The sequence below is a fragment of the Phocoena sinus genome, chromosome 21, assembly GCF_008692025.1.
Source record: "Phocoena sinus isolate mPhoSin1 chromosome 21, mPhoSin1.pri, whole genome shotgun sequence".
Classification (NCBI taxonomy): Eukaryota; Metazoa; Chordata; class Mammalia; order Artiodactyla; family Phocoenidae; genus Phocoena; species Phocoena sinus.
In genome coordinates, this window is record NC_045783.1 from 32,928,554 (window position 1) to 32,955,331 (window position 26,778).

The 26,778-nt window shown below is 54.1% G+C and overlaps 1 protein-coding gene across 1 annotated transcript in view; it reads right to left on the minus strand.

Annotated features, from left to right (window-relative positions):
• ANK1 (ankyrin 1) overlaps positions 1-26,778 on the minus strand; it is a 101,139-nt gene that overhangs the window by 56,054 nt on the left and 18,307 nt on the right. The window contains exons 3-16 of the mRNA XM_032618509.1: positions 19,630-19,728; positions 15,607-15,705; positions 14,962-15,060; positions 13,807-13,992; positions 12,688-12,786; positions 12,210-12,308; positions 11,836-11,934; positions 9,435-9,632; positions 7,940-8,038; positions 7,412-7,510; positions 6,820-6,918; positions 5,197-5,394; positions 4,556-4,654; positions 2,056-2,154 (exon numbers count right to left, since the gene is read on the minus strand). Of these exons, the coding sequence (XP_032474400.1) occupies positions 2,056-2,154; positions 4,556-4,654; positions 5,197-5,394; positions 6,820-6,918; positions 7,412-7,510; positions 7,940-8,038; positions 9,435-9,632; positions 11,836-11,934; positions 12,210-12,308; positions 12,688-12,786; positions 13,807-13,992; positions 14,962-15,060; positions 15,607-15,705; positions 19,630-19,728 (1,671 nt within the window). The remainder of the gene's footprint in view (positions 1-2,055; positions 2,155-4,555; positions 4,655-5,196; positions 5,395-6,819; positions 6,919-7,411; positions 7,511-7,939; positions 8,039-9,434; positions 9,633-11,835; positions 11,935-12,209; positions 12,309-12,687; positions 12,787-13,806; positions 13,993-14,961; positions 15,061-15,606; positions 15,706-19,629; positions 19,729-26,778) is intronic.

The following is a 26,778-nucleotide window of genomic DNA, read 5'->3' on the forward strand; positions in this document are numbered from 1 at the left end:
TGTGTTCCCCTGACAAGATTGGCATTTTGACTGTAATAAAATTAATTAAGCAAAATGAGTTTTGTACTGTATCAAAAGGGAGCAAAGAAAAGAGGTATGGTTCAGTGGATCAGGCCTGAGATTTGGAGTCATCCCCAAATGGAGATCCTTCTCTCTGAGTATCAGAGAATCTTCCGACTCCAGAGCCCAGGTCTTTTAGCTGGAGCTGTGCTTCTCAAACTTGAATGTGTATGAAATCACTTGGGATCGTGGCAAAGTGCAGATTCTGACTGGGGGGCCCCAGATTCTGCATTCGTAACAAGCTCCCAAGTCAGGATGAAATGGGGTGAGGCTGCTGCTCACCTAGGGTGCCGACTGCAGCTTGCCTTCCATTCCCTGCACGGAAGCAAGGACTATTAGGGCATCTTTTACTGAACAAAGGACAGGAACTTGAGTACTTATCACGTTAGCATTATCAGGAGTCCAGGCCCCTTGGGCAATGGAGGATGTCCGCACTGGAAGAACGGCATCCCGTCCAGGTCAGGCTGCCAGGTGACCCGCAGTTAAAACCAAGACACAAGAACGACCGTCAGTCTCAGATCAGGGACCAACCCCTGTGAGCTTTCTCCAAGCTGGGACTACAGGGAATGAATGACCTTCTGTAGGTGACAAGGACGAGGGGCAGGGAGGCAGGAGAGTCAGGGTGGTGGTGGGGGGAAGATTCAGGAACAGTGTGAGCCAGTAAAAGGCTCCTCTTTCCCAAGGAAATGAGCTCGTCCAGAGGAATGTGCACACTAGAGAGAGATCTGCCTAAACATTAAAACAACATTAGCATCAAAATTAGAAAGGGGTGGGTTTGGTTTGGGTGCAGAGAGACTTGCATGTGAGATTCTACAAAATTGCCAGACTGCTTTGGAAACTATTTTTTGCCATGCAAACAAAACCCATCTGTGCAGGGTTTGTGCTTGGATAAAGCTCCCTTTAAATACCATGAGCCTGGTTCTGATTTCTTTTATATAAGGAGCGGTGTGAGTCCAGCGTTTTATTTTTAGAAGCAGGAGTAAGTCATGTCCCAGCAGGGCTGCACGCTGTCTACACAGTGATGTGGGCTCTGCTACAACAGCGCGGGACCAGAGCCCAAGGAGAAGAGGTGTCTGGGAGATGCTGCGTCTGCAGGAAAGTGAGGCTGTAAAATTCAGATGAGCATCCATTCTGAGAGGGGAACTGAAGCCCCGCCCTGACTTTCCCTGCGCCCCCATGGACGTCAGCAGGTGTCGGCTGGAATCACACTCTGACCCACCCATGGCTCCCTCCTGCCACAGGGCTGAGCACTGTGGTACGCTCAGGGACCGCGATGTCCTTTGCACCCGAGCCCTGCCCCCTCTCCTCGCCCCTCATCTGCGTGGCCACCAGCCCCCTCGGCCCCCCTCCCCTCACAGACCCTGCACACCTTCTCACCCACAGGAGACGGCCTGTCCCCCCAAAATGATCCTCGCGCCCAGCTTTATCCCTGTACCTCGTACAGCGTCTTCTCAGTCCACTCTTACATAAGCCCCATCTACTCTCTACACTCCGGGTCCCTCAGGGGCGATGCACCACCCATGGCTCTGAGCATCTCAGGGGCTGGTGTGAGGGTGCACGCCGGCCACACCTCGATGTGTAACGTGTGTACAGAAACGGCACCATCTCAGAGCCGGAACTCCAGAGAGAAACAGATTTGGGGGGAGACTCCGCATTCAAGACTGGTTCCTCGCTCCAAGGTTCTGGTGAGTTCACCCCCAGCCCTGAATATTCTCCAGGTGTGGCCCTGGTCCCGGAATCCACGAGCACACTGTACATGCTGACCTCTGACACCAGTTTGGGGTACACATTAGTTGTGTAAAACGAGCTCCACATCTGCGAGGTGACCTGTGGCTGAGAAGTGTTCCCCACTTCCCGGTCCGCTCCGGTTCCCAGTCAGCAGCCATCGCACTGCAGGTAATCGGGCTGCACCTGAGGGGTGGCGGCCGGCTGCTGTCCCGGGGTGGGGACAGGGTGGGGACAGGGTGGGGACGGGGTGGGGGCCAGGAGGCTTACCCAGGCCAGGCTGTGTGGGGAGCTGCCCCGGGGCAGCAGCAGCTTGACAATGTCCAGGTGGTTGTGGTGCACGGCCACATGCAGGGGCGTCAGGCCATTCTGCAGGGAGATGGACAGGGGACAGCCTTCACTCAGGGGACATCCCACTGGCCATGCCTGTGGCTCCAGGCAGCGCCACATGGGGATCCGTATCACTTCTGTTACACAGGAAATCTGCTTGACACCATTTCAGAGCCAGTCTGGAGCTGAAGTCACTAAAGAACACACCAGCTGGACCTGGGCCACCTCCGCATTCCTGGGGTCACCTCCTCAGTCCTGGCGTCACTGCCTCATTCCTGGGGGGGTCACCTCCTCAGTCCTGGGGTCACTGCCTCATTCCTGGGGTCACTGCCTCAGTCCTGGGGTCACCGCCTCATTCCTGGGGTCACTGCCTCAGTCCTGGGGGGTCACCGCCTCAGTCCTGGGGTCACCTCCTCAGTGCTGGGGCCACCTCCTCAGGCCTGGGGCCACCTTCTCAGTCCTGGGGCCACCTCCTCAGTCCTGGGGGTCACCTCCTCAGTCCTGGGGTCACCGCCTCATTCCTGGGGTCATCTCCTCAGTCCTGGGGCCACCTCCTCAGTCCTGGGGTCACCGCCTCATTCCTGGGGTCACCTCCTCTGTCCTGGGGCCACCTCCTCAGTCCTGGGGGGCCACCTCCTCAGTCCTGGGGGTCACCTCCTCAGCCCTGGGGTCACCGCCTCTTCCTGGGGTCACCTCCTCAGTCCTGGGGTCACCTCCTCATTCCTGGGGGGCCACCTCCTCAGTCCTGGGGGTCACCTCCTCAGTCCTGGGGTCACCTCCTCAGTCCTGGGGGGCCACCTCCTCAGTCCTGGGGGTCACCTCCTCAGTCCTGGGGCCACCTCCTCAGTCCTGGGGTCACTGCCTCATTCCTGGGGACACCTCCTCAGTCCTGGGGTCACCTCCTCAGTCCTGGGGGTCACCTCCTCTGTCCTGGGGCCACCTCCTCAGTCCTGGGGGTCACCTCCTCAGTCCTGGGGTCACCTCCTCATTCCTGGGGGCCACCTCCTCAGTCCTGGGGTCACTGTCTCATTCCTGGGGTCACCTCCTCAGTCCTGGGGGTCACCTCCTCTGTCCTGGGGCCACCTCCTCAGTCCTGGGGTCACCTCCTCAGTCCTGGGGTCACCTCCTCATTCCTGGGGGTCACCTCCTCAGTCCTGGGGTCATCTCCTCAGTTCTGGGGCCACCTCCTCAGTCCTGGGGTCACCTCCTCAGTCCTGGGGGTCACCGCCTCATTCCTGGGGTCACCTCCTCTGTCCTGGGGTCACTGCCTCATTCCTGGGGTCACCTCCTCTGTCCTGGGGCCACCTCCTCAGTCCTGGGGTCACCGCCTCATTCCTGGGGTCACCTCCTCTGTCCTGGGGCCACCTCCTCAGTCCTGGGGGGTCACTGCCTCAGTCCTGGGGTCACCGCCTCATTCCTGGGGTCATCTCCTCAGTCCTGGGGCCACCTCCTCAGTCCTGGGGTCACCTCCTCCGTCCTGGGGGTCACCGCCTCATTCCTGGGGTCACCTCCTCTGTCCTGAGGCCACCTCCTCAGTCCTGGGGTCACCTCCTCATTCCTGGGGGTCACCTCCTCTGTCCTGGGGCCACCTCCTCAGTCCTGGGGCCACCTCCTCAGTCCTGGGGTCACCGCCTCATTCCTGGGGTCACCTCCTCTGTCCTGGGGTCACCTCCTCAGTCCTGGGGTCACCTCCTCAGTCCTGGGGGTCACCTCCTCAGTCCTGGGGCCACCTCCTCAGTCCTGGGGTCACTGACTCAGTCCTGGGGCCACCTCCTCAGTCCTGGGGTCACTGACTCAGTCCTGGGGTCACCTCCTCAGTCCTGGGGTCACCACTTCATTCCTGGGGTCACCTCCTCAGTCCTGGGGGTCACCTCCTCATTCCTGGGGTCACCTCCTCAGTCCTGGGGTCACCTCCTCTGTCCTGGCGCCACCTCCTCAGTCCTGGGGTCACCTCCTCATTCCTTGGGGGCCACCTCCTCAGTCCTGGGGCCACCTCCTCAGTCTTGGGGTCACTGCCTCAGTCCTGGGGTCACCTCCTCAGTCCTGGGGGTCACCTCCTCAGTCCTGGGACCACCTCCTCATTCCTGGGGGGTCACCTCCTCATTCCTGGGGGTCACCTCCTCAGTCCTGGGGCCACGTCCTCAGTCCTGGGGTCACTGCCTCAGTCCTGGGGTCACCGCCTCAGTCCTGGGGGTCACCTCCATTCCTGGGGGTCCTAGGGGCTGATGGGGCAGTGCAGCAGCCTCGCTCAGAGGGGCCACCGGGTCTTTGTAGAAGGGCAAGGCCTCTGTCAGAAAGATCTGTCTCCCCAGAGGCCATTCTTCCTGGACGGCTGCCCATTCGCAAGGGGGACACAGTCGGCTCAGGCAGAGATGACCACCCAGGTGCAGCTGCCCCTCTGCCCCGGGTCCACCCTGGCAGGAGGGAAGGTCAAGCTCACCTTCCCGGCGGCGTCTGGGTGTGCGTCATGCTCCAGCAGCAGCTGTGCCACGCGCACCTTCCCGTACTTAGCAGCCACGTGGAGAGGGGTAAATCCTTTCTGAGGAGAAACACAGGCCGTCAGAACCGTGGGGAGGCCTGCCATCCTCCCTGGAGAAAGGGCCCACGGCAAAGGAGGTGTCCCACCCCGACTGGTGTGGAGATGCCAGTAGAATAAAGGGCGCAGAAGGTGTGATCCTGCTGAGACTCCCAGAGCCCAGGGGGCTGCCACCTGCCCCTCTCGTGACGGAGTCAAAACCACTGGTGCTGTTATTTGACAGCCAGCTAGTTGCGGGCAGGGCCTGGGCCACCAGCCTTCTCGCATCCCAGAGCCTGTCTGGTCTGGCCAGAGCAGATCCTGAGCCATTCCATGATAAACAGACGAAGGCTGGTGGCTGGAAGAGAAACTGCAGTTCACCTTCCTGGGGAAGGACGGGACACATCCAGCTCACAGGTGGCGGCCAGTCCTGTGGGTCCATTCCTCCCAGCAGCCCTCAGCACAGTCAAGGCAATACAGAGGACCAGATGGGAACGCCCTCCCCTGCCCCAGGATCAGCTGGGACCAGCCTGCCGCTCTGGAGAACGGGAGGAGGAATGCTGTACCTTGGTCATGCACGCCTGGGACGCCTCCTTTTCCAGAAGGGCCAGGGCCGTTTCCACGTGGCCCTCTCGGGCTGCGATGTGCAGGGGGGTGTGCCCGGCAGTGGTGGCCAGGTTGGGGTTGGCGTCATTTTCTAGCAGGAGCTTCACCATGTTTGTGTGGCCAATGCGAGCTGCACAGTGAAGTGGGGTCTGGTCATCCTGGAACCCAAAGCAAAAACAAAGAACAGGGAACGCTAAGGTTACCTAACCCAACTCTTCATTTTATAAAGAAGGCAGGTGAGGCCCAGAGAGGTTAAGTGACTTTCTCAAGGCCACACAGCTAGTAAGAGGAAGAGCTGAGGTTCAAATCTCTGAGTTATGGGAACCAATATGTTCTATATTATTTAATCCTTATAACAACCTTTCAAGTTAGTTGTTATTCCTACTTAATTGCCCAAAGGCTCAGCCTTCCCATCGGTAAAATGGGAATAATGGCATTGACCTCATAGGGCTATGGTTAGGATCAAGCAGACAGCGTGTATAAGATGTTTCACACCACGTTTGGCACAAACTATACATTGTGGTTGCTCTTACGGGCAGACCTCGGAGACATTGTGGGCTCAGTTCCAGACCACTGCAATAAATTGGGTAACAGAGTAAAGCGAGTCACATGAATTTTTTTGGTTTCCCCGTGCATATAAAAGTTATTTACCCGCTATTACACTCCATTATGTGTGCAATAGGATTATGTCTAAAAAATACACTTACCTTAATTAAAAAATACTTTACTGCTAGAAAAATGCTATCCACCTGACAACACGGGGTTGCCACAAAACTTCAAATTGTAAAAAACACTTTATCTGCAAAAAACACTTTATTGCAAAAAACACTTTATCTGCCCACACTAAGTGAAGGGCAATCAAACAAGGTGAACTGCACTGTCTCCCGAGTCCTGTCTAAGAGTCCACTTGTCTTTCTGTCTGAAGGCTACTCTGGTTTTCTCTACGCCAGGGGCAATGGGAGGGTCAGACCTGGGGAAAGATGACTTTTCATCCCAGCTCCCGCACCCCCCCCCTTCCAGTTTCCTCCGGAAGCTGAGGGGGTCAGTGGGCAGGGTCTCTGTGTTACTGGGCCCAGCTAGGGGCCTCCCTCACGTGGCTCAAACCCAAACCACAGTCCTGACACTAAACAGAGGCTCTGTGGTCTGTGCGGTAAGAAAGCCTGATCCTGGCCAAAGCCAGATTGCAAACTCGGCAGCTCTTCTTACCCTTTGCTCACTCAGTACCTCAGAGATGCCTTTTACATCGCGAGGGCATCTTGATTTTCACCGGCAACGCTTTCTTCAAAAAGTTGCTTCTCTTCTGATACTATGACTGTAACCACCACGCAACCTTTCAGCCCGCCCCGCCCCCCGCCCCCCTCCCCCGCCGCAATACTGTTTCTTGGCCTTTTGTTGGTGCCAACACATCTCTGGGCTTCTCAGAACCCTTGCAAAGCAGAACCGGAGTGTGTGCTGCAAACAAGCAGGTGTGACAAGGAATCTCGGCGCCATGAGCCCTGCAGCCCGGTCTCCGGTCAGGGAGGATTGCTCCTCCTACTCTTGAATTGCTTCCGTCTGGGATCCCTCCCACCTCCAGAACCCACCTTGGCCTTGGCATTGACTTTGGCTTTGTTCTGGAGCAAATATTTGGCCACTTCCGTGTGTCCTGCTCTGGCTGCCATGTGTAGCGGGGTCTCCACTTTCTGTAAAATAAAATTATGGAAGTGTTAACACCTGCTGGGTTTGCAAAAGGGCACACACAGAGCTCCGCAGTGCCAGCCTGGAGTAGCTTGGTGGACATTTATCCAGGAGGTGGAGGTGCCCCAGCAAAAAGCAACTTCAGCCTTTAGTCTGCTGATGCCTGGTGTGTGTGTGTGTGTGTGTGTGTGTGTGTGTAAGATACACTTAAAGGTAAACCCCAGAGCTAAGGAATGTTTAAAAACATACATGTATTCCCAGATACCACTCACAGAAATTCCCAAATGATCGTCCAAAATAAAACCCCCAAGACTTACACATGGGTGACACATTTAACTGAGAAAGCGTCAGTACATACAGTCATCTCCCCAAGTCTGAAGTGCCTGCTATTCTGAGAATTCTACCTCTGTCCTCGAGAGGAGCGCTTGGGATCGCTGGCAAACGCTCGCCTCTGAGCCCTCCGTCCACAGGAAGGGCCTGCTCTCCCCACGGACTCACCACATTGGAGACGTTGGGCGATGCTTCCCGCTGCAGCAGGCTCTTCACGATGGGCAGGTGCCCCATGAAGGAGGCCACGTGGAGAGGTGTCAGGCCAGACTGGAACAGACCAGACAGGAGTGAGACGGGGGAGACTTGCCCACTCCTCCAGACACATAGCCAGATGGAGCTTAAGCTTTCCTGCCTCTAGGGGCTCCAGAAGAGTCTTCCAAGGAAAGGGAGTTCTATGAAATGGGTCTGCTTCTAGGAAAATGGCCGGAGGGGGAAAAAAAACACTGCAGGGTGATTCCACCCACATGTACAACTCAAAACATTTTGCATCTGACCTTGGACAGCTCCCTGAGATCTGACATCAGCTCCCGGTCTTAGCGACCCCTGATGTATTCCTGAGAGTTCTAGACTAGCACACACACACACACACACACACACACACACACACACACACGCAGCCACAAAGAACAACTCTCAAGATGGCTGTTGGAAGAAGGCCCGCGGAGACCGTCCACTCGTCTGCGGAGTTTCTCCTACCTCAGTGACAGCATCGATGGAGGCCCCCGTCTTCAGCAGCAGCTCCATGACGCGGATATGGTTCTTCTTGCAGGCGATGTGTAAGGGGGTAAAGCCATTCTGCAGCCCCACACAAAGGGAGACAGGCAAGCAGGGGCTCACACTCAAGCCCAAGGAACACCCAGACCACCCTGCTGATGAAAAGGCAGCCCCTGCCCAGCCTAAACGTCAATCACTATGCATCACGGAAGAGGCGGGTGGCTCTCACTATGCACCAGGCGAGGTCCTGGATATGTTGTCTGTAAACCCTTTTTCCAAATTTAGTCACATTTTTGGACGCACTGAAAGAGCCTGCCGTTTAAAGTTTCCTTAAGGGGAAATTTACAGTAAAGAGAACTGCTGTGAAGCCCAGCAGGTTCCCTGAAACCGCCGTGCGTTTCTAGTCAAGTGGATTTCTGCACCTCAGCCCTGCTCCAACACGATACGCTAGGATGCAAATTCCACCAGGGCAGGGATTTCTGTTTGTTCGCGGGGTTTTGCCCGTCTGCTTGTTTTTTCAGTGCTTTAACCCCTAGGGCAGTGGTTCTCAATGTGAGGGGAGGGGATTTTGTCTCACCACCCATCCCCCGCCCCGGGGACACTTGGCAATGTCTAGAGACGTTTTTGATTGTCACAAGGAGGGGAGGAGTGCTATTAGCGCCTAGTGGGCGGAGGCCAGGGATGCTGCTAAACATCTACAACAAAGAACATCGGGCCCCAAATGTCAGTAGTGCTGAGGTTGAGAAACCCCGACTACCCCAGACAGTGGCCGGCAAGCGGGGACTGCTCGGTGAAAGCTTTCTGAACAAATGAATGAATAAATGAATGAACGAGCCAAACTGGCGGCCTGGAGGCTGTCCGGCCTTCTAAATTCTCCTCCTCTGGGAATGGGCAGAGGGGAGATGGCGGGTGTGGGCAGGCTCCGTGCAGCGCTCCGGCCCCGCCAGCAACTTCCCCGGGAGCCCCCGGCCTGGGGCGAGCGAAAGGAACCACAGTCCCAGGAGGGAATTTGCTTTAGGCCTGAACTCACCTCTGCTCAAGCACCATGACCACTGTGAGCCCCTCTGCAGAGGAAGGATGCTTAGCTGAGCCCATTTCACTCGCCCCCAAAGCAGGTCAAAAAGCCAGGCAGTCGCTAGAAATCACCAACCCTCAGCTCTGGGCACGGACGGGAGTGACATCCCGCATACCTACCGCACACACTGCTTGTGAGCCAGGTGTCCTGGGCCCAAACCCACCCAGACCTCAGCCCGTTACGGGGTCTCGGTCATTATGTGTGGGACGCGGCAGGGAGTAAGGTCACATCCGCCTGTGCGCTGCCACGCCCCGCGGGCCTCAGCGCCCCGCCCCCCGACACTGTCCCCGCCCTGAATCTCCAGGGCAGCTCCAGGCACCAGTGGGTACCTCCCTGGGGGGCTCAGCCATGCAGCTCTGGCCCTAGCCCCTCTGGCACCTTTTCCGATAGCCTCCTACTCACCAGGGCTCTGGAGTTTGGTTTGGCCCCTTTATCCAAAAGGACCTTGGCCACCCTGTGGTGGCCGCAGTGGGCAGCCACGTGGAGCGGGGTCAGGTGGTCCAGTGTGATGTCGTCTATCTCTGCATTGTATTGCAATAGGAGTCGGACACAGTCAAGGTGGTCTCCCTGAGCCGCCATGTGGATTGGGGACAAGCCATTCTGGTGAACAGGGAAAACAACCAGTTGCAAAGGAAATGAACATGGAAATTCAAGGCAGGCAATGATTCCAACCTCACTTCCCACCTCCTCCCTACACAGGGCTTCCATGTGGCTCCCGGGTGAGCCTGGTTCATTCCGGCCTCCGCATTCCTGCTGGTCTCTGATTGCAAACTTTCTTCTCACAACGCCAAATCCTCCAGTCCAGCTCTAGCCAGGCCCACCTCTTTCACGAGGCCTCCTCTGGCCACCTTTGATTCCTGTGGGCTTTTCTCATCTGTACCCCTCACTCGGACCGTACTTATATACTTGCCGAATTGTTTTCATAATTAACTTTTCAGGCGTATGTATCTTCTCTCCTTCCTTAGAAGCTTCTTAAGATCAGTGACTGCGCCTAGTATCTCTTACACGCCCCACGCATGCATGTAACACACACAGTGGTCCTTAATCAGTGTGGTCTTGAATGAATGAATGATGCTAAAATGGAATTTGGATCTAAAACCCTCCGTTCTTTGTCCTTGACAAGTGCACATCACTTTAAAAAACTGTTAAGGATCCTCGCTGTTTCTTAAATAGCAATTTCTTTCAAACAATTAAAGACAGAGAAGACTCACTCACTCATTCATTCAGACACAAATTCAGCAAATATTAAGCGATTAACGTGCGCCAGGTATGGGATAAGCTCTGGGGAAACAGAACAGACAGAATTCCAGGCCAAGGAAGCTGGCAGGCTAGTAGGTTAAAGATGGGAAAAGAGATACATGGTTGCCACTCCGTGTGGTGACATCAGGAAGGCCTGATAAAGCACAGAGGAGCAGGGGAGTGTGGAGTCATGATGCGGTCGGGGGGACATGGGGAGAGAAGGCTTCCCAGGGAGGTGATCCCTGAGCTAGGATCTTGCCAGGAAGACGACACAGGAAGAGCATCCCCGAGAAGGGAATGGCGTGTGCAGTGCCACAGAGGCAGCCGCCCTGGGACCCAGGGAGCTCCATGCAGGTAAACACGCGGGAGGCCAAGGGCATAGAGCTGGACTCCAGGGGCAGGCAGGAGCTGCATCATGAAAGCCCCTGAGCGAGGAAACTGGGACGTTAGGTTTTAGTAAGAGACAACTGAAAGCAGGATTTTCAGCGAGGAAGAAACACAATCAAGCGGCATGATGGCTATTGTTAGTGATTGAATTGAACTGTGTCCCTCAAATTCACATGTTGAAGTCCTAAAGCCCAGGACCTCGTGATGTGGCCTCATTTGGAAACAGGATCATTGCAGATGTAGTTAGTTAAGATGAGGTCACTGGTGTAGACCTTAATCCAATATGACTGCTGTCCTTATAAAAAGGGGAAGTGTACACACACACACACACGACAGCCTGGGCCGTGAACATGACCCAGATTTCAGAGAGCTCCACTGAACTCTCACATAACCCTCGGTCAGGGAATAAATTGCTCTTATGGTGTAGAATCTTATGACAGGGAGCTACGCACAGAAAACCTCGGGAGTGGCCATGGGTGGGTCTGGTTTCTGCCTTGCTCTGCTCTGACCACCTTCTAAATTCACCCCAAGAACGAGGCAGTGGGCCTGGAGGCGGTGTAGGCAACACCAGGTAGTCTGACAGCTTTGGGCCCAGTAAGACTCAAGACCTCTTGTTAGAACTGAGGGCTGGGCTTTTGCTCTGGCCCCGAAAGGACCTCGAGAAGAACCGCTTTGTTTTCTTTTCAATATCATCCAGTCCGGCCCAGGCTCTGAAGACTCCCCGAGTGCTTAGGTCCTGTCTTTTCTGGAGCCAGGGTAAAAGAGATGAGGCCTGATCTCGAGCTGTACAGACAAATGACAGCCCATGGGACAACTCCAGCCTGCTGCCTGTGCTTGGCAATAAAGTTTTACTAGAACAGGGCTGCTAGTTTGTACATTATCCACAGCTGCTTCCCCATTACAGTGGTAGATTTGAATTGTTGTGACACTGACCAGGGCCTGCAAAGCCTAAAAATATTTACTATCTGGCCCTATAGAGAGAAAGGGTGCCAACCTTGATCTAGATAATAATTAGAGCTGAGTGCCTCCTGTGTGACAGACATTGGGGTCAACGTCACACACACTGGCTGAGTTAGTAGAATTAGCATCTCTGTTTCTCAGAAATGGGATTCGACCCGGGTCGGCCTGACCTGGAGCCCTGCCTAAGAGATGCTCCTTGCAGAAAGGAAGCTCGCACCTTGGTTTTGGCTTGGATGGGCGCCCCGTGGTCCAGCAGGATCTCTGAGATTCGCAGGTGCCCATTCCGAGCTGCACAGTGGAGGGGTGTCAATTCATCCTTTAAAAGACAGTCAAAAAGAGAAAGCCCCAGAGGCACCCATCAGAGGTCGCTGGAGAGAAGGCACCTGTGGCATCATTCCAGCCGGAGAGGCACGAGAAGGCTTCCTTAAGGACCAGCTCGATGGAGCAGTCTGGTCTCCAGCTGCCCCTGTGTGCTGTTCTAGAGGCTGGACGCCCTTCCCTAGCTGGTCACGGGGAGCCCACTACCTGGGTGGAGGCCTGGAAGGCAGCCCTCGCTCCCCTGGCCTTGCCGGGCCGCTGGCTGGCACGCACCTTGGTCCTTGTTTCTATCTGGGCCCCGCGGTCCAGCAGAAGCCGCACCATGATCACGTTCCCCCTGCGGGAAGCAATGTGCAGAGGCGTGATGCCGTTCTGGAAGGGAGGAAGGGACTGGTCAGGGCGTGTATCCTTGTCTGGGAGGCAGCTGCTCTGCGCCCTGCTCCTCTGTGGCCCTGCCCCAGCCCAAGGCAAGCGGCCACTCGGAGCCCGCTGTTAGGACTCTTCTCGCCTAAGAAAGATTTCAAAGCCTCTAAGGACCCGCCAGCCTCTCAGTTCATCACAGCAAGCTGGCTGAGCCCAGGTCCCCCAGAATCAAAAACACAGGCTGCAATTTCTTAGAAACCCATCCAGGGCTGCTTCACCCACAGGCATGTCTGCAGTGCGGGGATGTCCTTGGTGCCACAAGAGGGGGGCACTGGATTCTAGACGCCCAATCCCCGCACGCATGGGCGGCCTCACCAAAGGGCCTCACCTGGGGCGTGAAGTTGACACTGGCTCCCCGGTTGAGGAGCAGCTGGGCCACGTTGAGGTTCTCGTAATGAGCTGCGATGTGGAGGGGGGTGAATCCCGTCTGGCACACAACAGAGGGGGACAAGGTGTCACAAGCCACGTACTGCCATTTCTACCTCAGAATCAGCCTGGGGTTCTGAAAAGCCGGCAGGACCAGAGGACCTCACACAGCAGGCAGATTCAGAAGGAAGGGGTCAAGAGATGCCCCACGTCAATTACATCCAAAAGTGAGGTGCTACCTCTGGGGACACCCAGTCTCCGTGGTTCACATGGACAAACCATGGACCAGGGTCGCCTCCCACCCTGCAGGCAGGGCCCGTTCCTCTGGACGGTTACTTCTGAAGACATTTTAATGAATGAGTGAGAAGTGTTATGGGGTCCATGACCTTAATCCTCGGGATGGTTTCAGCCCCCATAGGGGTGCGGTGGCCCCTGGGTGGCCAGCTGGGGGGGTCCCTTGTCATCCTTCTGTGCCCAACCCCCGACCACGCCTAACAATCCAGGCAGCAGTGTTCCTGGCGGAACCCCGTGACCATGGGGCAGGGGCCTGCGGGACTGACTTACTGCAAGTGCGTTCGCAGCGGGAGGGAGACGCTAAGTCTAAACTTACAGGGAGCGGAAACATCGGACAGCGTGTGCAGATGGCGGGCTGTCCAGGCCCCTGGGAGGCCCCTCTCCGGTCCCATCTCCATGTGGGGACCCTTCCCGCCCTCCCTCCGACCGGGGGGAAGCTGGGGAAAGAGCTGGAATAAACTTCTAGAACACCATCTGGGTGGGGGGGATGGACTGCAAAGTCCTCCTCTGGCCAGAGGCCCCTCCTGCCCCGCCTGGACGCTGTTCTGGGTGACCTGGAGCCACAGCGAGCACACGTCCTTCGGCATCGCCCGGGGGTTTAAAGGGGGGCGTCCCCCGTGGCGCTCAGCTGGCTGGTGGAACGGCGGGCGTAGCGGGGCGGGTGCTTGGGGTGCACGCTGGCGCTTCTGTGGTCTGGCTGGTTCCAGGTAACTGCCGGAATCGGCGGAGACCCCGAGGGCCCCCGGCACAGGCCCCGGCACGACCCCGGCCCCGCCGGCCGCCTCACCTTGGAGAGCACGTCGGGGTTGGGGTCGTTCTGCAGCAGCACTGCGGCCGTCCGCGTGTCATCGTTGCGGGCCGCGATGTGCAGGGCCGGCAGGCGCACCTTCCCCCTCGTCCCGTAGTTGATGAGGTGGGCCACCACGTTCTCGTGGCCCTGCTGCAGGGCCACGGCCAGAGGGGTGAAGCCGTCCTGACCGGGGAGGGGGAGAGGAGAGACCATTTGCTCTGCCCGTCCCGACCACTCGGTCCTCAGGGCAGGACACGCGCTTTCAAGCTCAGGGCTCCTGCCCTGTGCCCGAGAGGACCTCCCTCCTCCACAGCCTGCGAGCCCGGCTGAGATGCCACCTCCTCCCCGACGCCGCTCCTGGCCCTGCTTTCGTTCCTTGCCGTCTCACAGCACCTCCAGGAATTTCCCTTTGGCGCGTATTTAACTTTTCCTTTAGGACGTGCTCCTAGTCGGAGCGTTGATGAGAGTTTTACTGCCCTGTCTGTTTGCCTGCCTCTTACCCCATCACCCGGTGTCAGGACGGTGCCGTGAACTGACGGCCGACCATTATTCCTTCATTCATTCCACAAATATTATTGAACGCCTACCAAACGCTGGAAACCACACCAGGCACCGAGGTTTCAATTGTGAGCTACTGTTATTAATCTCCTCGGGCCCCCTGAACTGGCAACGTAGATGCCATCTGATGCTAAGAGTCAAGAGAAGCTTTGGTTCCATCTAGTCCGATTTCATCATTTCACCAGTGACCAAACTCAGGGTCGAGTGACTTGTCCAAGAGTGTACGTGGGTTCCCGGCAAGAGCCTTTCTCATTAAGGTCCTAGGCAGACCTGTCACACACGCACGTGCGCGCGCACGCACATACACACACACACACACGTGCACGCACGCCTCCCACCCCAGCCCGGCCTCCAGTGTTTGTCACAGTGGGAATGACAGGCTCACCCCTGCTGTCACTTCTCTGGCACGTGTCTGGGCATCCCTCAACGACCATAACTTTGTCTCTTGCCCCCTTGCAGGGTCCAACAGCACCCAGGACATTGATCATGGCAGAGAATGCATCCCGAGCCATGTCCCAGGAACACACTCCCCTGGGACCGTGTCCTCCCCCCGAGAGACATTCAGCCGTGAGGCCGCATCCCCAAGGTACTTACTTCTGTGGCTACATTCTGATTAGCTCCGTTTTCCAGCAAAAACTTAACCACCTCCAAGTGATTCTCTTGTGCTGCCATGTACAGGGGTGTAAAGCCTTTCTGTAAGCCAAGAGAAAAAGCCATTGGCCTTCACCCACGTTAGTGACAGATGCTGAAACCAATGCAAGATCCTCCAAACTCGCAGACAGCTCTCCCTGCATCCTGTTTCCACCCAGCCCTCGTGGCAACATCCCCACCTGTGTCTCCAGCTATAATAACACACGGACACTCTGCAATGGTGTAGCGGGGTTTACTGCAGAAGGCCACCAGGTGGGGGTGATCCTCTCCGGAAGTCTGTTTCTGCCCCTCCCAGAATGGTCAGCCTCTTCTGCACACCCACCCCCTGCTAATTTCACTCCTTTCCTCATCCGCCCTCATGTCCCCCCCCGTACACAGATGAGCCACAACTAAATATACTATTCAGCTAAAGGAACAGAGATGGGGTCCACAATGACCCACCCCATTGCGCTTAGAACGTCCACTGTGAAGCAGGAAAAAGCAGGAAGGTGCTTGGAGACATCTGAATACGTTTGGACTCGGCCACACAGCGTGTCCACCCGGGTGAAGGGGACGGGCAGCCCCACCGCCCGGGGCCCTAAGCATCACCTGTGACTGGGCGTTGACGTTGGCGCCATAGTTGACGAGCTCCCGCACCACCTGGTCCTGACCCGCCAGGGCGGCGATGTGCAGCGCCGTGTTCCCCTTCTGAAACACGGGGAGGGAAGACAGGAGGTTCCCAGGGGCCCGTCATGGGTACAGGGCTGTCACAGGTGCGGGATAAGGGTGTCGTCTGCGGGGAGGCAGCGGGCTTCCTTTATGGCCCCAAGGGGTGGACTACACACACTTGTGTGCCTGACCCATCAGACATCATGAACAGCCCTGGAAACCTATGGAGGGAAGTTCTTCCCGTTCTCCTGAAAAAAGAATGCCCCAGAACAAGAAAGCCAACTTCTCAGCACGGATCTGCTGCACTTGGGCTCGGCGTCCTGACATCGGCTGACGGGCAGTCAGAATTCCCCAGGCCACCTGCGGAAGGGCTGCCAGGCAAGATGGCTCCTTGGACGTCCGGCTCCTCCCGGGCTGTGGCCCTGCAGGACGGGGCGGAGGCCCCGAGCTCCAGGGAAAAGGAGGTCACAGATCCCGCGGGCCCAGCTCCCTCGCGCCATTACAGCAACACGCACCGGCCAAAGGCTGGACCAAAGGGGGCACTGGGTGAGGGGTAGTCAAGCATCAGATAGAAGTGGGAAGGGCAGAAATAGGTAAAGGAGTTGGGGGGAGGGTTAGTAAAAGGAACTATATAATGTACGTAGAAGAAAAGAAAAATATGAAACCAAGTGCAGAAAAATAAATAGAATAGAACCTGGCAGAGGAAAACACAAAGGAAGAACATGAATAACTAAAATACAGTGAGTCAGAGTTCACCAAGTCAGAGAGGAGAGGAAGGCCGGAGAGAAGAAACATTAGAAGCAAATGAGATTCACAGCTGTTTTAAGGTAAACTTTTCAGAAGCTGAGAACTGGTAACAGAGACTAAGACGCCAGGCAGGCTCTGAAGGTGGTGGTAGTGGCGGGGACGCGTGAGGTTTCTTGTCTGGATCCATCCTGGGCATTTAACAGCACTTCCTGGACGGGCGGGGTCAGGTCCGGCAGGTGGCTTCCGTTTCCGGGATGCACCTCCCTGCCAGGCTCCTTCCTGCCTCCCTCCCAAGTCCCTCTCCCCGAAGTGATCCCAGGGGCATCCCTGCTCCGGGAGGGGCAGGCGGGGCAGGCCCACTTGACAACGTCCATCAAACAGGGACCACAGCTGGACCCATCTGTCCCTCTGCTACTTGAGGCGCACAGATCTCACACGACCTCACATATTCTAGTTCAGACGGCATATAGTTTTTAACTAAATTACATGAACACTTGCCAATCCATCTCAGGAAACCCACCAAACAGGGACTTCAAATCTAGTCTCTGCGCTGGGGCCACCGGCCACTGGGAGCCAAGCGCCTCCCCCAGGGGGGTCTGAGCATCACAGGGCCACCCGACGCCCCAGGGCTCATGTTTCTGTCTCTAAAGCGTGGCCTGTTTCAAGCAGGAGGGTCCTCTCGTTACCCCCCAAATGTGTCTTTCTGATTTCTCCTTAAGTCCCACTTGATAAGCAGAAGGGCTCTTCCTCAAATATCCATCAGAGAATAAGTGTCAGAAATGAGTATAAAGATGCTGAGTAATCTTTTTTTCTTCGAAGTCCGAAGAGCCTCCACTTAGACACCTTGGCACCTGGGTCCAACTCACTAGCTGTACCAAGTGGAACGGGGCTGCTGGCACCAGAACCTTCTCTAGGAATCAGGACTCAGACCTCCACGCCTCCCCACCTAGAAGGAGGCGTGCCATGTCCATCCATCCACTCACCACACGCTGAGCACGTCTGCGTCAGGCACTGGGCCAGCTCGAGAAGGAAATTTCAAACATTTCCTTCCGTCTGCCCCTTCCTGCCTGAAATCCCACGACGACAGGACTCACCCCGTATAAACCCCCGTGGAGGGAAGCTGGCCAGGGAGAGATGTGGAGGCCTGGCTGTGGGACTCGGCCCGTGACGTCTTCAGAACCTGGGCTGAGAGCAGCCCTGGTGAGGAATGTATGCCCCCCTCCACACACACCGCACACACTGCACGCGCCGCAAGGCTCAAGAAGACCCCCAGCCTCAGGTCCGGAGTCACAGGGAGATGGGTTTTTCTGCTCCTCCCACAGCATGAAGGAACGTGCCCTCAAAGAAGCAGGAAAAAGTACTTAGCTATATTTGGATCCACAAAGACCCAATTTCTCCATTTCCAGGGAGTCCCAGAGCTCACGGCAGGGAGGGTGGCTGCAGTGGGTGCTGAGTGAGTGCCCGGGCTGGGGAGGGGGGTGCAGGGGGAGGCAAAGAATACATTTGTTTCACACTTTAAAATTTTCTAAGCACAGTTTAGGAACCTATATTGGTTTTGGCTTTTTAGTCTTTTCTTTTTTTAATCTCGCTCCTGCTTGCGAGACCCATTGCAATTCCCCAATCTGTTGTGACTCTTGTTTTGCCCACGGTTTCAGCTTCACCCTTTTTTTCCTCCCTCTGTTGGGCCCTCAGAAACCACGTTGGCTTATACAATTTCTATAAATAACAGAGACACACCAAGCGTTCGCTTGCAGAATACCGATCCAAGGGGGAAATTCGGAGGGAGTAAACGCGTAGTGTTTCTGCAGCTCTTGTGGGGATGCCAGGGCGAGGACAGCCACTCTGGCCACCACAGCCCGTCAGACGGCACCATGCTTGCGGCCAGGCAGCTGACAGCATCAGATGAGAAATAACCACATCCCTTTCATCCACAGAAGAAGCCGGGTGGAAACAATTGGTATTTGTCATGGGGTTAGAAAAGAGATGCCCTGTACACGTTCAGAAAGAGCAAATCAGTCTATTTCATCCGTGAGATCTTTTCACCTTTGGGAAATGACATGAAAATTACAGAATTTTACCTCGAGAGATGAGTCTACCTTCATAATATTTTGGAAGTTCACTTCATAACCATAAATTATATCTGTTCTCTACCTGTTGTTCTTCTGGTTCTCTGCTCACGAGGTGGTAAAACGTTTGCTGCGTGGAACTGAAATCGGGGCTGTGCATGAGACCACGCTGAATAAACAGCAAATGGAAAATAAGAGGCTGCAGGGACCAGCCCAGGAAGAAAACCATGGGATGTAACAAAGGAGGGGGGAGAAGGGGAAACAGTACTTGACACAGTAAACAGAGGTGATTTTTTTGGTTTAATTTTGCTTGTTTTTAAACGCTGGCTGCTTGTTGCTTAGTAAACAAATAAGATGCATAAGAAATGAAACTGATTTTGCAACGTGTAGGTGCATCAATTTCATGACTGCAGTTTCTGGACTTAAGTCACTGGTGTTTATAATCTACTGCTTTGGGGAGAACCGTCCTGCTGTGAGAGGTGTGACATCACATAAATGCTTGGAGTAAACAGAACACTGTTCACTGTTCAAGGGACCCAGTAAGGAGAGGAAATGGGTTTGGGGCTGACCAAGGAAGACTCAGGGTTGGAGAAGGATGAATGAGAGGGGTGTGGACTCTTCCACAGCCCTCATGAACGACACAGTCACCAATATTTATTGATTTCTTCCTATATAGGCATTATATATTCACTATCACATTTGATTTTCATACCAATCCTGCAACTACATATTATAATCTCCATTTTAAAGATGAGTAAACTGAGGCTTCTCACTGGCTGAGTGACTTGCTTCAGGTCACAGAGTATGAAACATCTCAGCGAGGATTTGGACCCAAGGCACCTGCCTGTGGACCTCTTAGCTTGGGAAAGCATGAAGCCATTGGGCAAACGGTTTTATTTTTAGCTTTACAGTCGAGTGATGAGGATAAAGGCCCCCTGAATCCTTGTGGAAATGGGGTCCTGTGTTTTTCAGGTGACTTCAGGGGTTCACAGGGCTAGGAAGTGACTGGAAGGACGAGAGGAGTTCAGAAGCAGGCTTGGGTTTCTGTCATGAAGGGCTGGTTTCTATGTCTTTAGGGTTTGGGACAATATGTGAATTTTGATGGAAACCTCCCGCCCCACCCCCCACCCCCCGCCACCAAGAGACGTACCTTGGTTGTCGTTTCCAGGATGATCTCTTTGTGCAGAAGTTCGACCACCATCTTCACGTGGCCTTCTTTAGAGGCCAGATGTAAGCCGTTCAGCCCATTCTGTGAAGAGCAGAGAGGCAGGGACGGTGGGGTTAGAGGGTCCGTGTGTCCTGCTGGTCCAGGCGGCTGGACCAAGGTCCCTGACCGCGAGGGTCTGTGCAAAGGGCCCGAAGGGGAGACCCCGAGTGGTGTCGACATAGGCGCAGGGCAGAGCCAGCCTGTGACCAAAGCTTGTCTGACAGTTAAATTTTAGGGGAAAAAAACCAAGCAAACATTTTTCAGGGCCAACCATGAAGTCCACAAAAGCAGAACTCTCACTGGGTAGTTGAAGTTCCAGCCGCCCGGGCTCTAAAGAAAGCAGCCAGCACAAGGCTCGCTGGTCCCCTCCTGCTTCGGACCCTTCTGACCCTTGCACTTAGATGTCTTGAAACTTTCTGGCAAAAGTTGCCTTCAAAGAGAGCTACTCAGAACACAAATAACTGACTACACGATGGAACTAGCTTTCAGTTCCAATGGAGAAATAGATCTCGGCTCCGCACAGAGAATGATTTTCATCAGTCAGTGACCTCCACCCCGCTCCCTCCCCACCAGCAATCTCCTCTCTTCCCATCTCCACCTTCCTGTCTCCTCTGCCGGTCAACTCTGTTCTCCCACGTCCCCTTTCAGGGGGTGCCCCAGGGCCACCGTGGGCTCTGGCTGACAAGAAAGACCCTCATCACCAAGATGGAGGGGCTGGTTCCTGGTGGTGTGAATGGAGGGGTCCCTGGCTCACCCAATATCTCTGCAGCCCCACCATGGGGTCCTGAAACTCCCACTCTCCCTTTGTAGCAGGGCATCATTTTCAGGAGATTCCAATTAAAGCACAAATATTCTGCCTGGGAGTTCTAGTGCGTTAACCCATTAACAGATTAGCCCTATTGCTTTGCTAACACCAGCACTGGAAAGTACTGAGTGATTACTGCCGTAACGCGACACACGTGCCTTACGATGGGAGAATGGAACGTGTATAAGACCCTCTTTACGTCGGGGGCCTTGGACGGGGCAAATATAACAGGTGCCTTGGGTGTCAGAGAACAGCCCAGAGTAGGCTTGAAGGGAACTTTACCTACTTCCTATTTAGACCGGACCCGCCCTGCGCCCCAAACCCACAGAGTACAGCTGGCCAAATCTTTGCCCGTCAGCACAGCCAGCCCTGCCAGGGTGGGTGTGTGTGGAGGGGATGGGAGAGCCCGCTGCAATATTTCCTCTCGCCAATGCCTGAAAATCTCCGTTAGATTTCTTCCTCTTGCAGACTTTGGACACCGTGAAAATGTAGGGTCCAAAGAGGTGTGAATAATCCACACCCCAGTGTGAATGAGTTTCTCAGATAAAGGCTAGGTCAGAGCCCGTTTTGATAACAGAAAGGGAGAAAGTGGTTGAAGGCAAGACAGCAGGTCTGTGACTGCAGGAATCTGAGGGAGGGGAGGAGCTCGGGGCTGAAGCCAGTTCCCCTCAAATCATTCTGCAAAATACAAACTTGCAGAAAAGCCTTTGTCAGGCGACCCGCTCGGGGGGCCTGGAGCCACTCTCTCCAGCTTTGCGTCCTGACTCTACCCCGGGGAAGGGTCTGCACCGGAGGGAGCCCCTCCTTCCCCAGCGCTGCCATCTGCAATCCCCTCTTCACACCCAGCAGCGCCTTGTCTGGAAGGTTCTGGGCGCTGAGCGCAGGCACCCTGTGGCCACGTGGGAATCCGGGGTGGGCATACCGCTGTGGGAGTCACAGTCTGCTCACTGCAGGGGACTCGCCTGGGGCTTCGAGCATGCGTGTAATGACTGCGGGGCTTTCAGCGCTCCCAGGGGGTGCAGTCACTTTCCAGGAGCAGTCGTTGGTCCTGAATGCCTCAAAGCTGGGGAAGTGGCCAGTCTACAAGGAAAACACTAACGTTTGCTGCTAACACCCCAGGGGTGGCTGTCCCTGCTCTTTGGAGCCAGAGTCAGGATCTCAATCCACAGGGATTCTAGACACACAGTCTGCCCAGAGGATGCTGGCGTCCAAAGGGTTATTGGAGATCCCTGAATGCTGAGGAAACCAAGGCCCAGAGAAGTCAAATGATTGGCTCAGGTCACACAGCCTTTCTAGGTCACAGCCACATATAGAACCAACCTGGATGCCCCAGGAAGAAAGAGTTTGGGGCTTTTTTTTTAACCTGAGGAACTAGTATGTTTCTTTTCATCAGCTGATGAAAGCACAGGTTCCCTTTGTGACTACCAGGCAGCTTAGAGGGACTGCTCAGTCACCATACCCATCCGTGTGGGTCTGGTCACGACCGCTGTAGGTGGTCCCCAGGATTTTACTCGCTGCCCTGGTCCCTAGGAAGCCCCTCTGCTTCCCTCCCTGGGTCACATACCCCCCTCCCAAAGCTGAACTCTGGCAGAAGGCAAGGGACCGTCTAAATATCAATAGATCTGTGTCTCTAATAGTTTTACTCAGCTTCCACCTCGGATCCTGGTTCAAAGATCTCTTTCTTCTTTACGACTTTATTTTTCTTACTTTATCTTTGATTTGTTTCCAACATAGTCACACTAAGTTACTTCCAAGTCCATTACTGTGATGATCTGAATCCAACTCCCTCACCAGGGCCACAGAAGAAGCCCATGTGGCACAGCGATGACGGGTGTGCAAGAAGACCCAGGAATCTAGTGCAGAACAAAATCACACAGGGGCACGGCTATGACAAACTCTTGTCCCAACTACAGTTACCTCACGCCGAGCATGCAGTAAATCCGCTTCGGCAAACATTTACTGAGAAGCTATTCTGTGCCTGGCACTACGCTAGGGATGCCTAAAACACAAACCCTGACCCTCGAAGAACTCAGTTTAAGACAGAAAGGAGATGCATAAAAATAAATGCAAAATCACGTGAAAAACGCCCAAAATGCAGGTATAAGACTGAAAGTAGCACAGAGGAGAAAGGAGCTCCTTGGTTAAGGGGTCAGGAAAGCTTCGCAGAGGGCTTTTCGGGGCAGTCTGCACACAGCCAGGGGTGCAAGTCCATTAACAATGGCAACGTGAGTTTAAACATGTCTGAGTTTAAATTCTAAACCCATGAGCTCAGGTTTTAGAAACTATGCTCCCGGCCCTTCTCATCAAGTGCCCTCCTCTTTCTTCCATGAAGCATCTGGATTCCAGGAACGTACAAACATCCACTGCAGCAAGTTTCCTCCAGCAACTGGCCTCAGCAGATGGATGGATAGCCACATCCAGCAGCTGAAGTCGCTGAAAGCCTGAAAGCAAGTTTAGGGCATATGTACCCAAAGGAGCTTGTACAACTGTCTTATTAGAGGCATAACTGGTCTAGGCAGGAGACCACTTCCAGTATTTCAAAAGAGCGTTTCATGGATAAATACTACATTTCATACTTTCTTTTTCTTTAAGCAGACTTGTTATTGCTCAGATCTGAAGGGGGGAGGGGTGCAAATTCTGGGAGCTACTCGTTCTTAACTAAAACTATGGACAGAGACAAACTGCAATCTACCACCTCTTTAAAATCAGGATCTGTGTGGTGTGTTTGAGTCAAATCAAGTTTAAGTTATTGGCTGAGAGTAAAAGGCAGGCCGCTGAATCTTCCTGGCACCTTTGCAGCTAGTCCCGCTAACCTGACAGCCACTCCACTCCATGCTGAATGGCAGACAGAATACTGAGGGGGATTATGGGGAGAAATCACATATTTCCTCCCCCAAATAACTGGGTGTAGAAGATAAACAAGAAGGAGCTGGAGGGATATTAGAGGAACTTCTTCAGCTAAATTAGAAGCTAGGGAGCAAAGCAGTAGCTACTTGTGGGCATTTTTTTTAGCCACAGGCTTTTCTCAGGGAAATGCCAGCTTGCCAAATTCTTCTTCCCGAAGACCCGCTTCTGCGTCTCCAGTTACGCGCGCGTTAGACTAACTGATTTTGTTCCACAGCCCTTGGCTGCCTTTCCTGTTTTTCTTTCATCACTCTTTTTCTATTTTTTGTTTCAATTTTGATCATTTCTACCGACATGTCTTCAAGTTCTTTGATTCTTTCCTCAGCTGTGTCCAGTCTACTCTGGAGCCTGTTGAAGAAATTCCTCATTGCCATGAAAGTTTTTAAATTTTTCTAGCATTTCACTGGGCTCTTTCTTACAGTTGCCATCTCTCTGCTGAAATCCCCTATCTGTCCATGAACAGTGTCCACTTTTCCTACTAGATCCTTTAACATATTAAGCATAGTTATTTCAAAGTCCATCTGATAGTTCCAAAATCCAGGTCATCTCTACGTCTGGTTCTGTTGATTGCTTTGTCTATTGACAATTCTTTGTTGCTGTTTTCTTCTTACTGTGTGTATTGTAATTTTTAATTGAATGCCAGACACTATATATAGAAGAGCAGTAGAGACTGAAATAAGTTGTGCCTGGAAATGGACATGCCTCTGCTTCTGTGAAGCTGTTAGCACAGGGCTGGGGATGGGGGCTGAGTCAATCTAGTCAGGAGTTGACCTGCGTCTGGGTTTTGTTGTTACCACTGGTGCACACAGCCTTCAGATTATTCCAGAGGTAGGCTGCTGTCACCCGGAGCTCAGAGTAGGAGCTAAGGTGCCAGAGGGTTGTTCTGTGATCCTGATTGCCGCTCAGCTTCCAGCCATCCTTATGTTGCCTGTGCCTCAGTCAGGGTCTTTCTCCACGCTCTTGCCCCCTCCCAGCAGTCCTATGCTCTTCCTTGTTTCAAGGTAGGAGCAGAGCTTCTCTTTTGTCCTGCTCCAGCTTCAGTCTTAGGCAGGCTTTGCTCCTGGGCCTCAAAGGTGGGATTTTTTTTTTTCATCATTTTTCCCCTCTTCTCTGCAGCAGCAAAACCTGCCTTGTCTCTATACTTGGTGCTGAGTGAGATTCCCTTGCTCCTCCCCCAGTGGCAGCAGACCTCTGCTTTTTATTGGTATAAGGCAGTTAGTTATTGGCCCCAAATGGCTTCCCGCCCTCCCTGGGAGTACAGGGGGTGTGCCTCCCCCTTTCCTGAAGCAGCACTGGGTCTCTGCCTATGTCCTGGGGCTGGAAGGTTTCCTACCCTCCCCAGGGGCAGAGGGAGTTTGCCACTACTCCCCCTCTGGAGAAGGGATTTTGCCTGAGGTCTGAAGGGGAGAGGGTCTGTTTTGGTTTCACACAAGGGAAGAGTCTGGGGCCACGCCCCAACCCCACAGTCACAGGTACCACCTGCTCTCCTGTGCTGCCCATGTGTGTCCTCTGGTCCCCTGATTTACCCCCCTATTTCTCAGGAGCACCTGCTGGAGGCCTGGGGTTCCAGACACACTCAAGCCACACCGGCCTGCAAGAGTCCGTTACGACTTCGGCTTGTATGGCAACTGCTTTTCTCTCCTGCTTCTGCCAAAGCTGAAATGGTGGCCCTCTCCTCAGAGGGCTCAGCCCTTTCTGGAGTTCAGCTAAAAGTCCATTGCCTTGTGGCCTCAGCCCTCTGATGGGCTCGGGGAAAACTGTAATTCTGTAGATTATCCAAGCTTTTCTCTCTCTGTTAGGGTGGGAGCAATGTTCTTCGAAGCTTTTTACATCCTAGAAACTCCCTATCCTGAGCCCCTGAGGCCACCTGGTCCCATATGATCTCGTCCCACATGGTCTTAACACAGCAGACAACCATTTTAGGATCTTTTGGGCAAAAAGGTTCATGCCAAACATGCACACCTGGAGTTTCTCATCTGCCTTTGCTCTGTTTTTTTCAGGTAAAATGTAGTCTAGAGAATCCTTCTGAGCAGCAATCTGTCTGATGGGAGGGGAGGAGATCTCAGCCAGGCTGTGTTTCTTTTAACATTTTTAAGAAGAAGAAGAAGAAAAATAAAGTCTCATTCAGCCTGAATGATTTAATTTGGAGTATTTTCTTGTACCAACTGTGAGAAATTCCACTGGCAAAATAGACAATCCCAGACATTTGTTCTCAGTAAATGATCCCTCTGTTTCACGTCTCCGATTGCCCCAATTACACTAATTGATTTCTCAATGTACAAATCCAGTAGACGTGTCACAGGAAACTAAACTCTCATCCTGTCCAGAGCAGAGGACGATTTCAAACCGAGAGGCCTTGGTGTCCGGAGATCCTCTGCCTCTTTGAAAACTCCAAGAACACCTCCGAGGCTGCTGCTGGCGTTCTCGTGTGGACACGCTCCGTTCCACTCCTTTTCTCACACCCGGTGATTTCACGCACACACACACGGGTGGCCCTGGAGCAGCCTCAGGCTGTGTCCTGAGGACCCTCCTGCCCACCTGCCCCTGCCACCCCACAGCCCCTGAACGTCATGATCCCAGGCCCTACGCCCTTTGAGCTAAGCAGTGTGTGTTCCTGTAGCAGCTGGGAAGCATGGCCTTTTTATTCATAAGCACCTACTACCCTGTTATTGGCTCTGCTTAGCAGATAAATTGGCTGCCCTATTATCAGAGGCTATGGAGCCTTGGGCAGGGGAGGCTTCCTTCGATGGGGAAGGAGAGGAGTGGAGTCCTGGAAGAATAAGCCAGAGCAGCAGCGGCAGAGGAGGCCAAGAAGCCGAGGGCCCCAGAGGGGAACAAGATGCAGTGGGGGAGGAGTTTCTAGGTAACTTGCCTTCAGGCCACACCCACTTTACCCAGGCAGTCAGCCAGGAGTGAAGGTCTCGCCCATAAAGGACAAGGATGTATACACAGAGGATCATGCACCTAGTTCTTATATTTTATATGCTACTTTCCCATCCAGTCCGGATCCTCTAGTAGCTTGTTACATCTGTCCAGGGAAGATGAGGATTACACTCTACGTCACAGAAGCTTAATTCTCCGAATAACAACCCGCCTGTACATTCATGACCTCTAGCTTTGCCCTATTATTGGTTCCTATCTGTGGGGCACGATCACTGACATCTCGTATTTCTGGGTCTGCAGCCCTGAAACAGAGTAGGAAATAAGAATCTAAACAGGGCTATGGAGAGAGAAAAGGACTGAAATGGTTGCCATCCCGACTCCGAATCCTGAAATTGATGAGAAAGAAAGAAAGAGGGAGGGAAGAAGGAAAGGCAGAGACCATGGAAACCAAAGACAGAGGGAAAGACGAGCAGCAAAGGTGACGGGAAAGGAAAGACGGA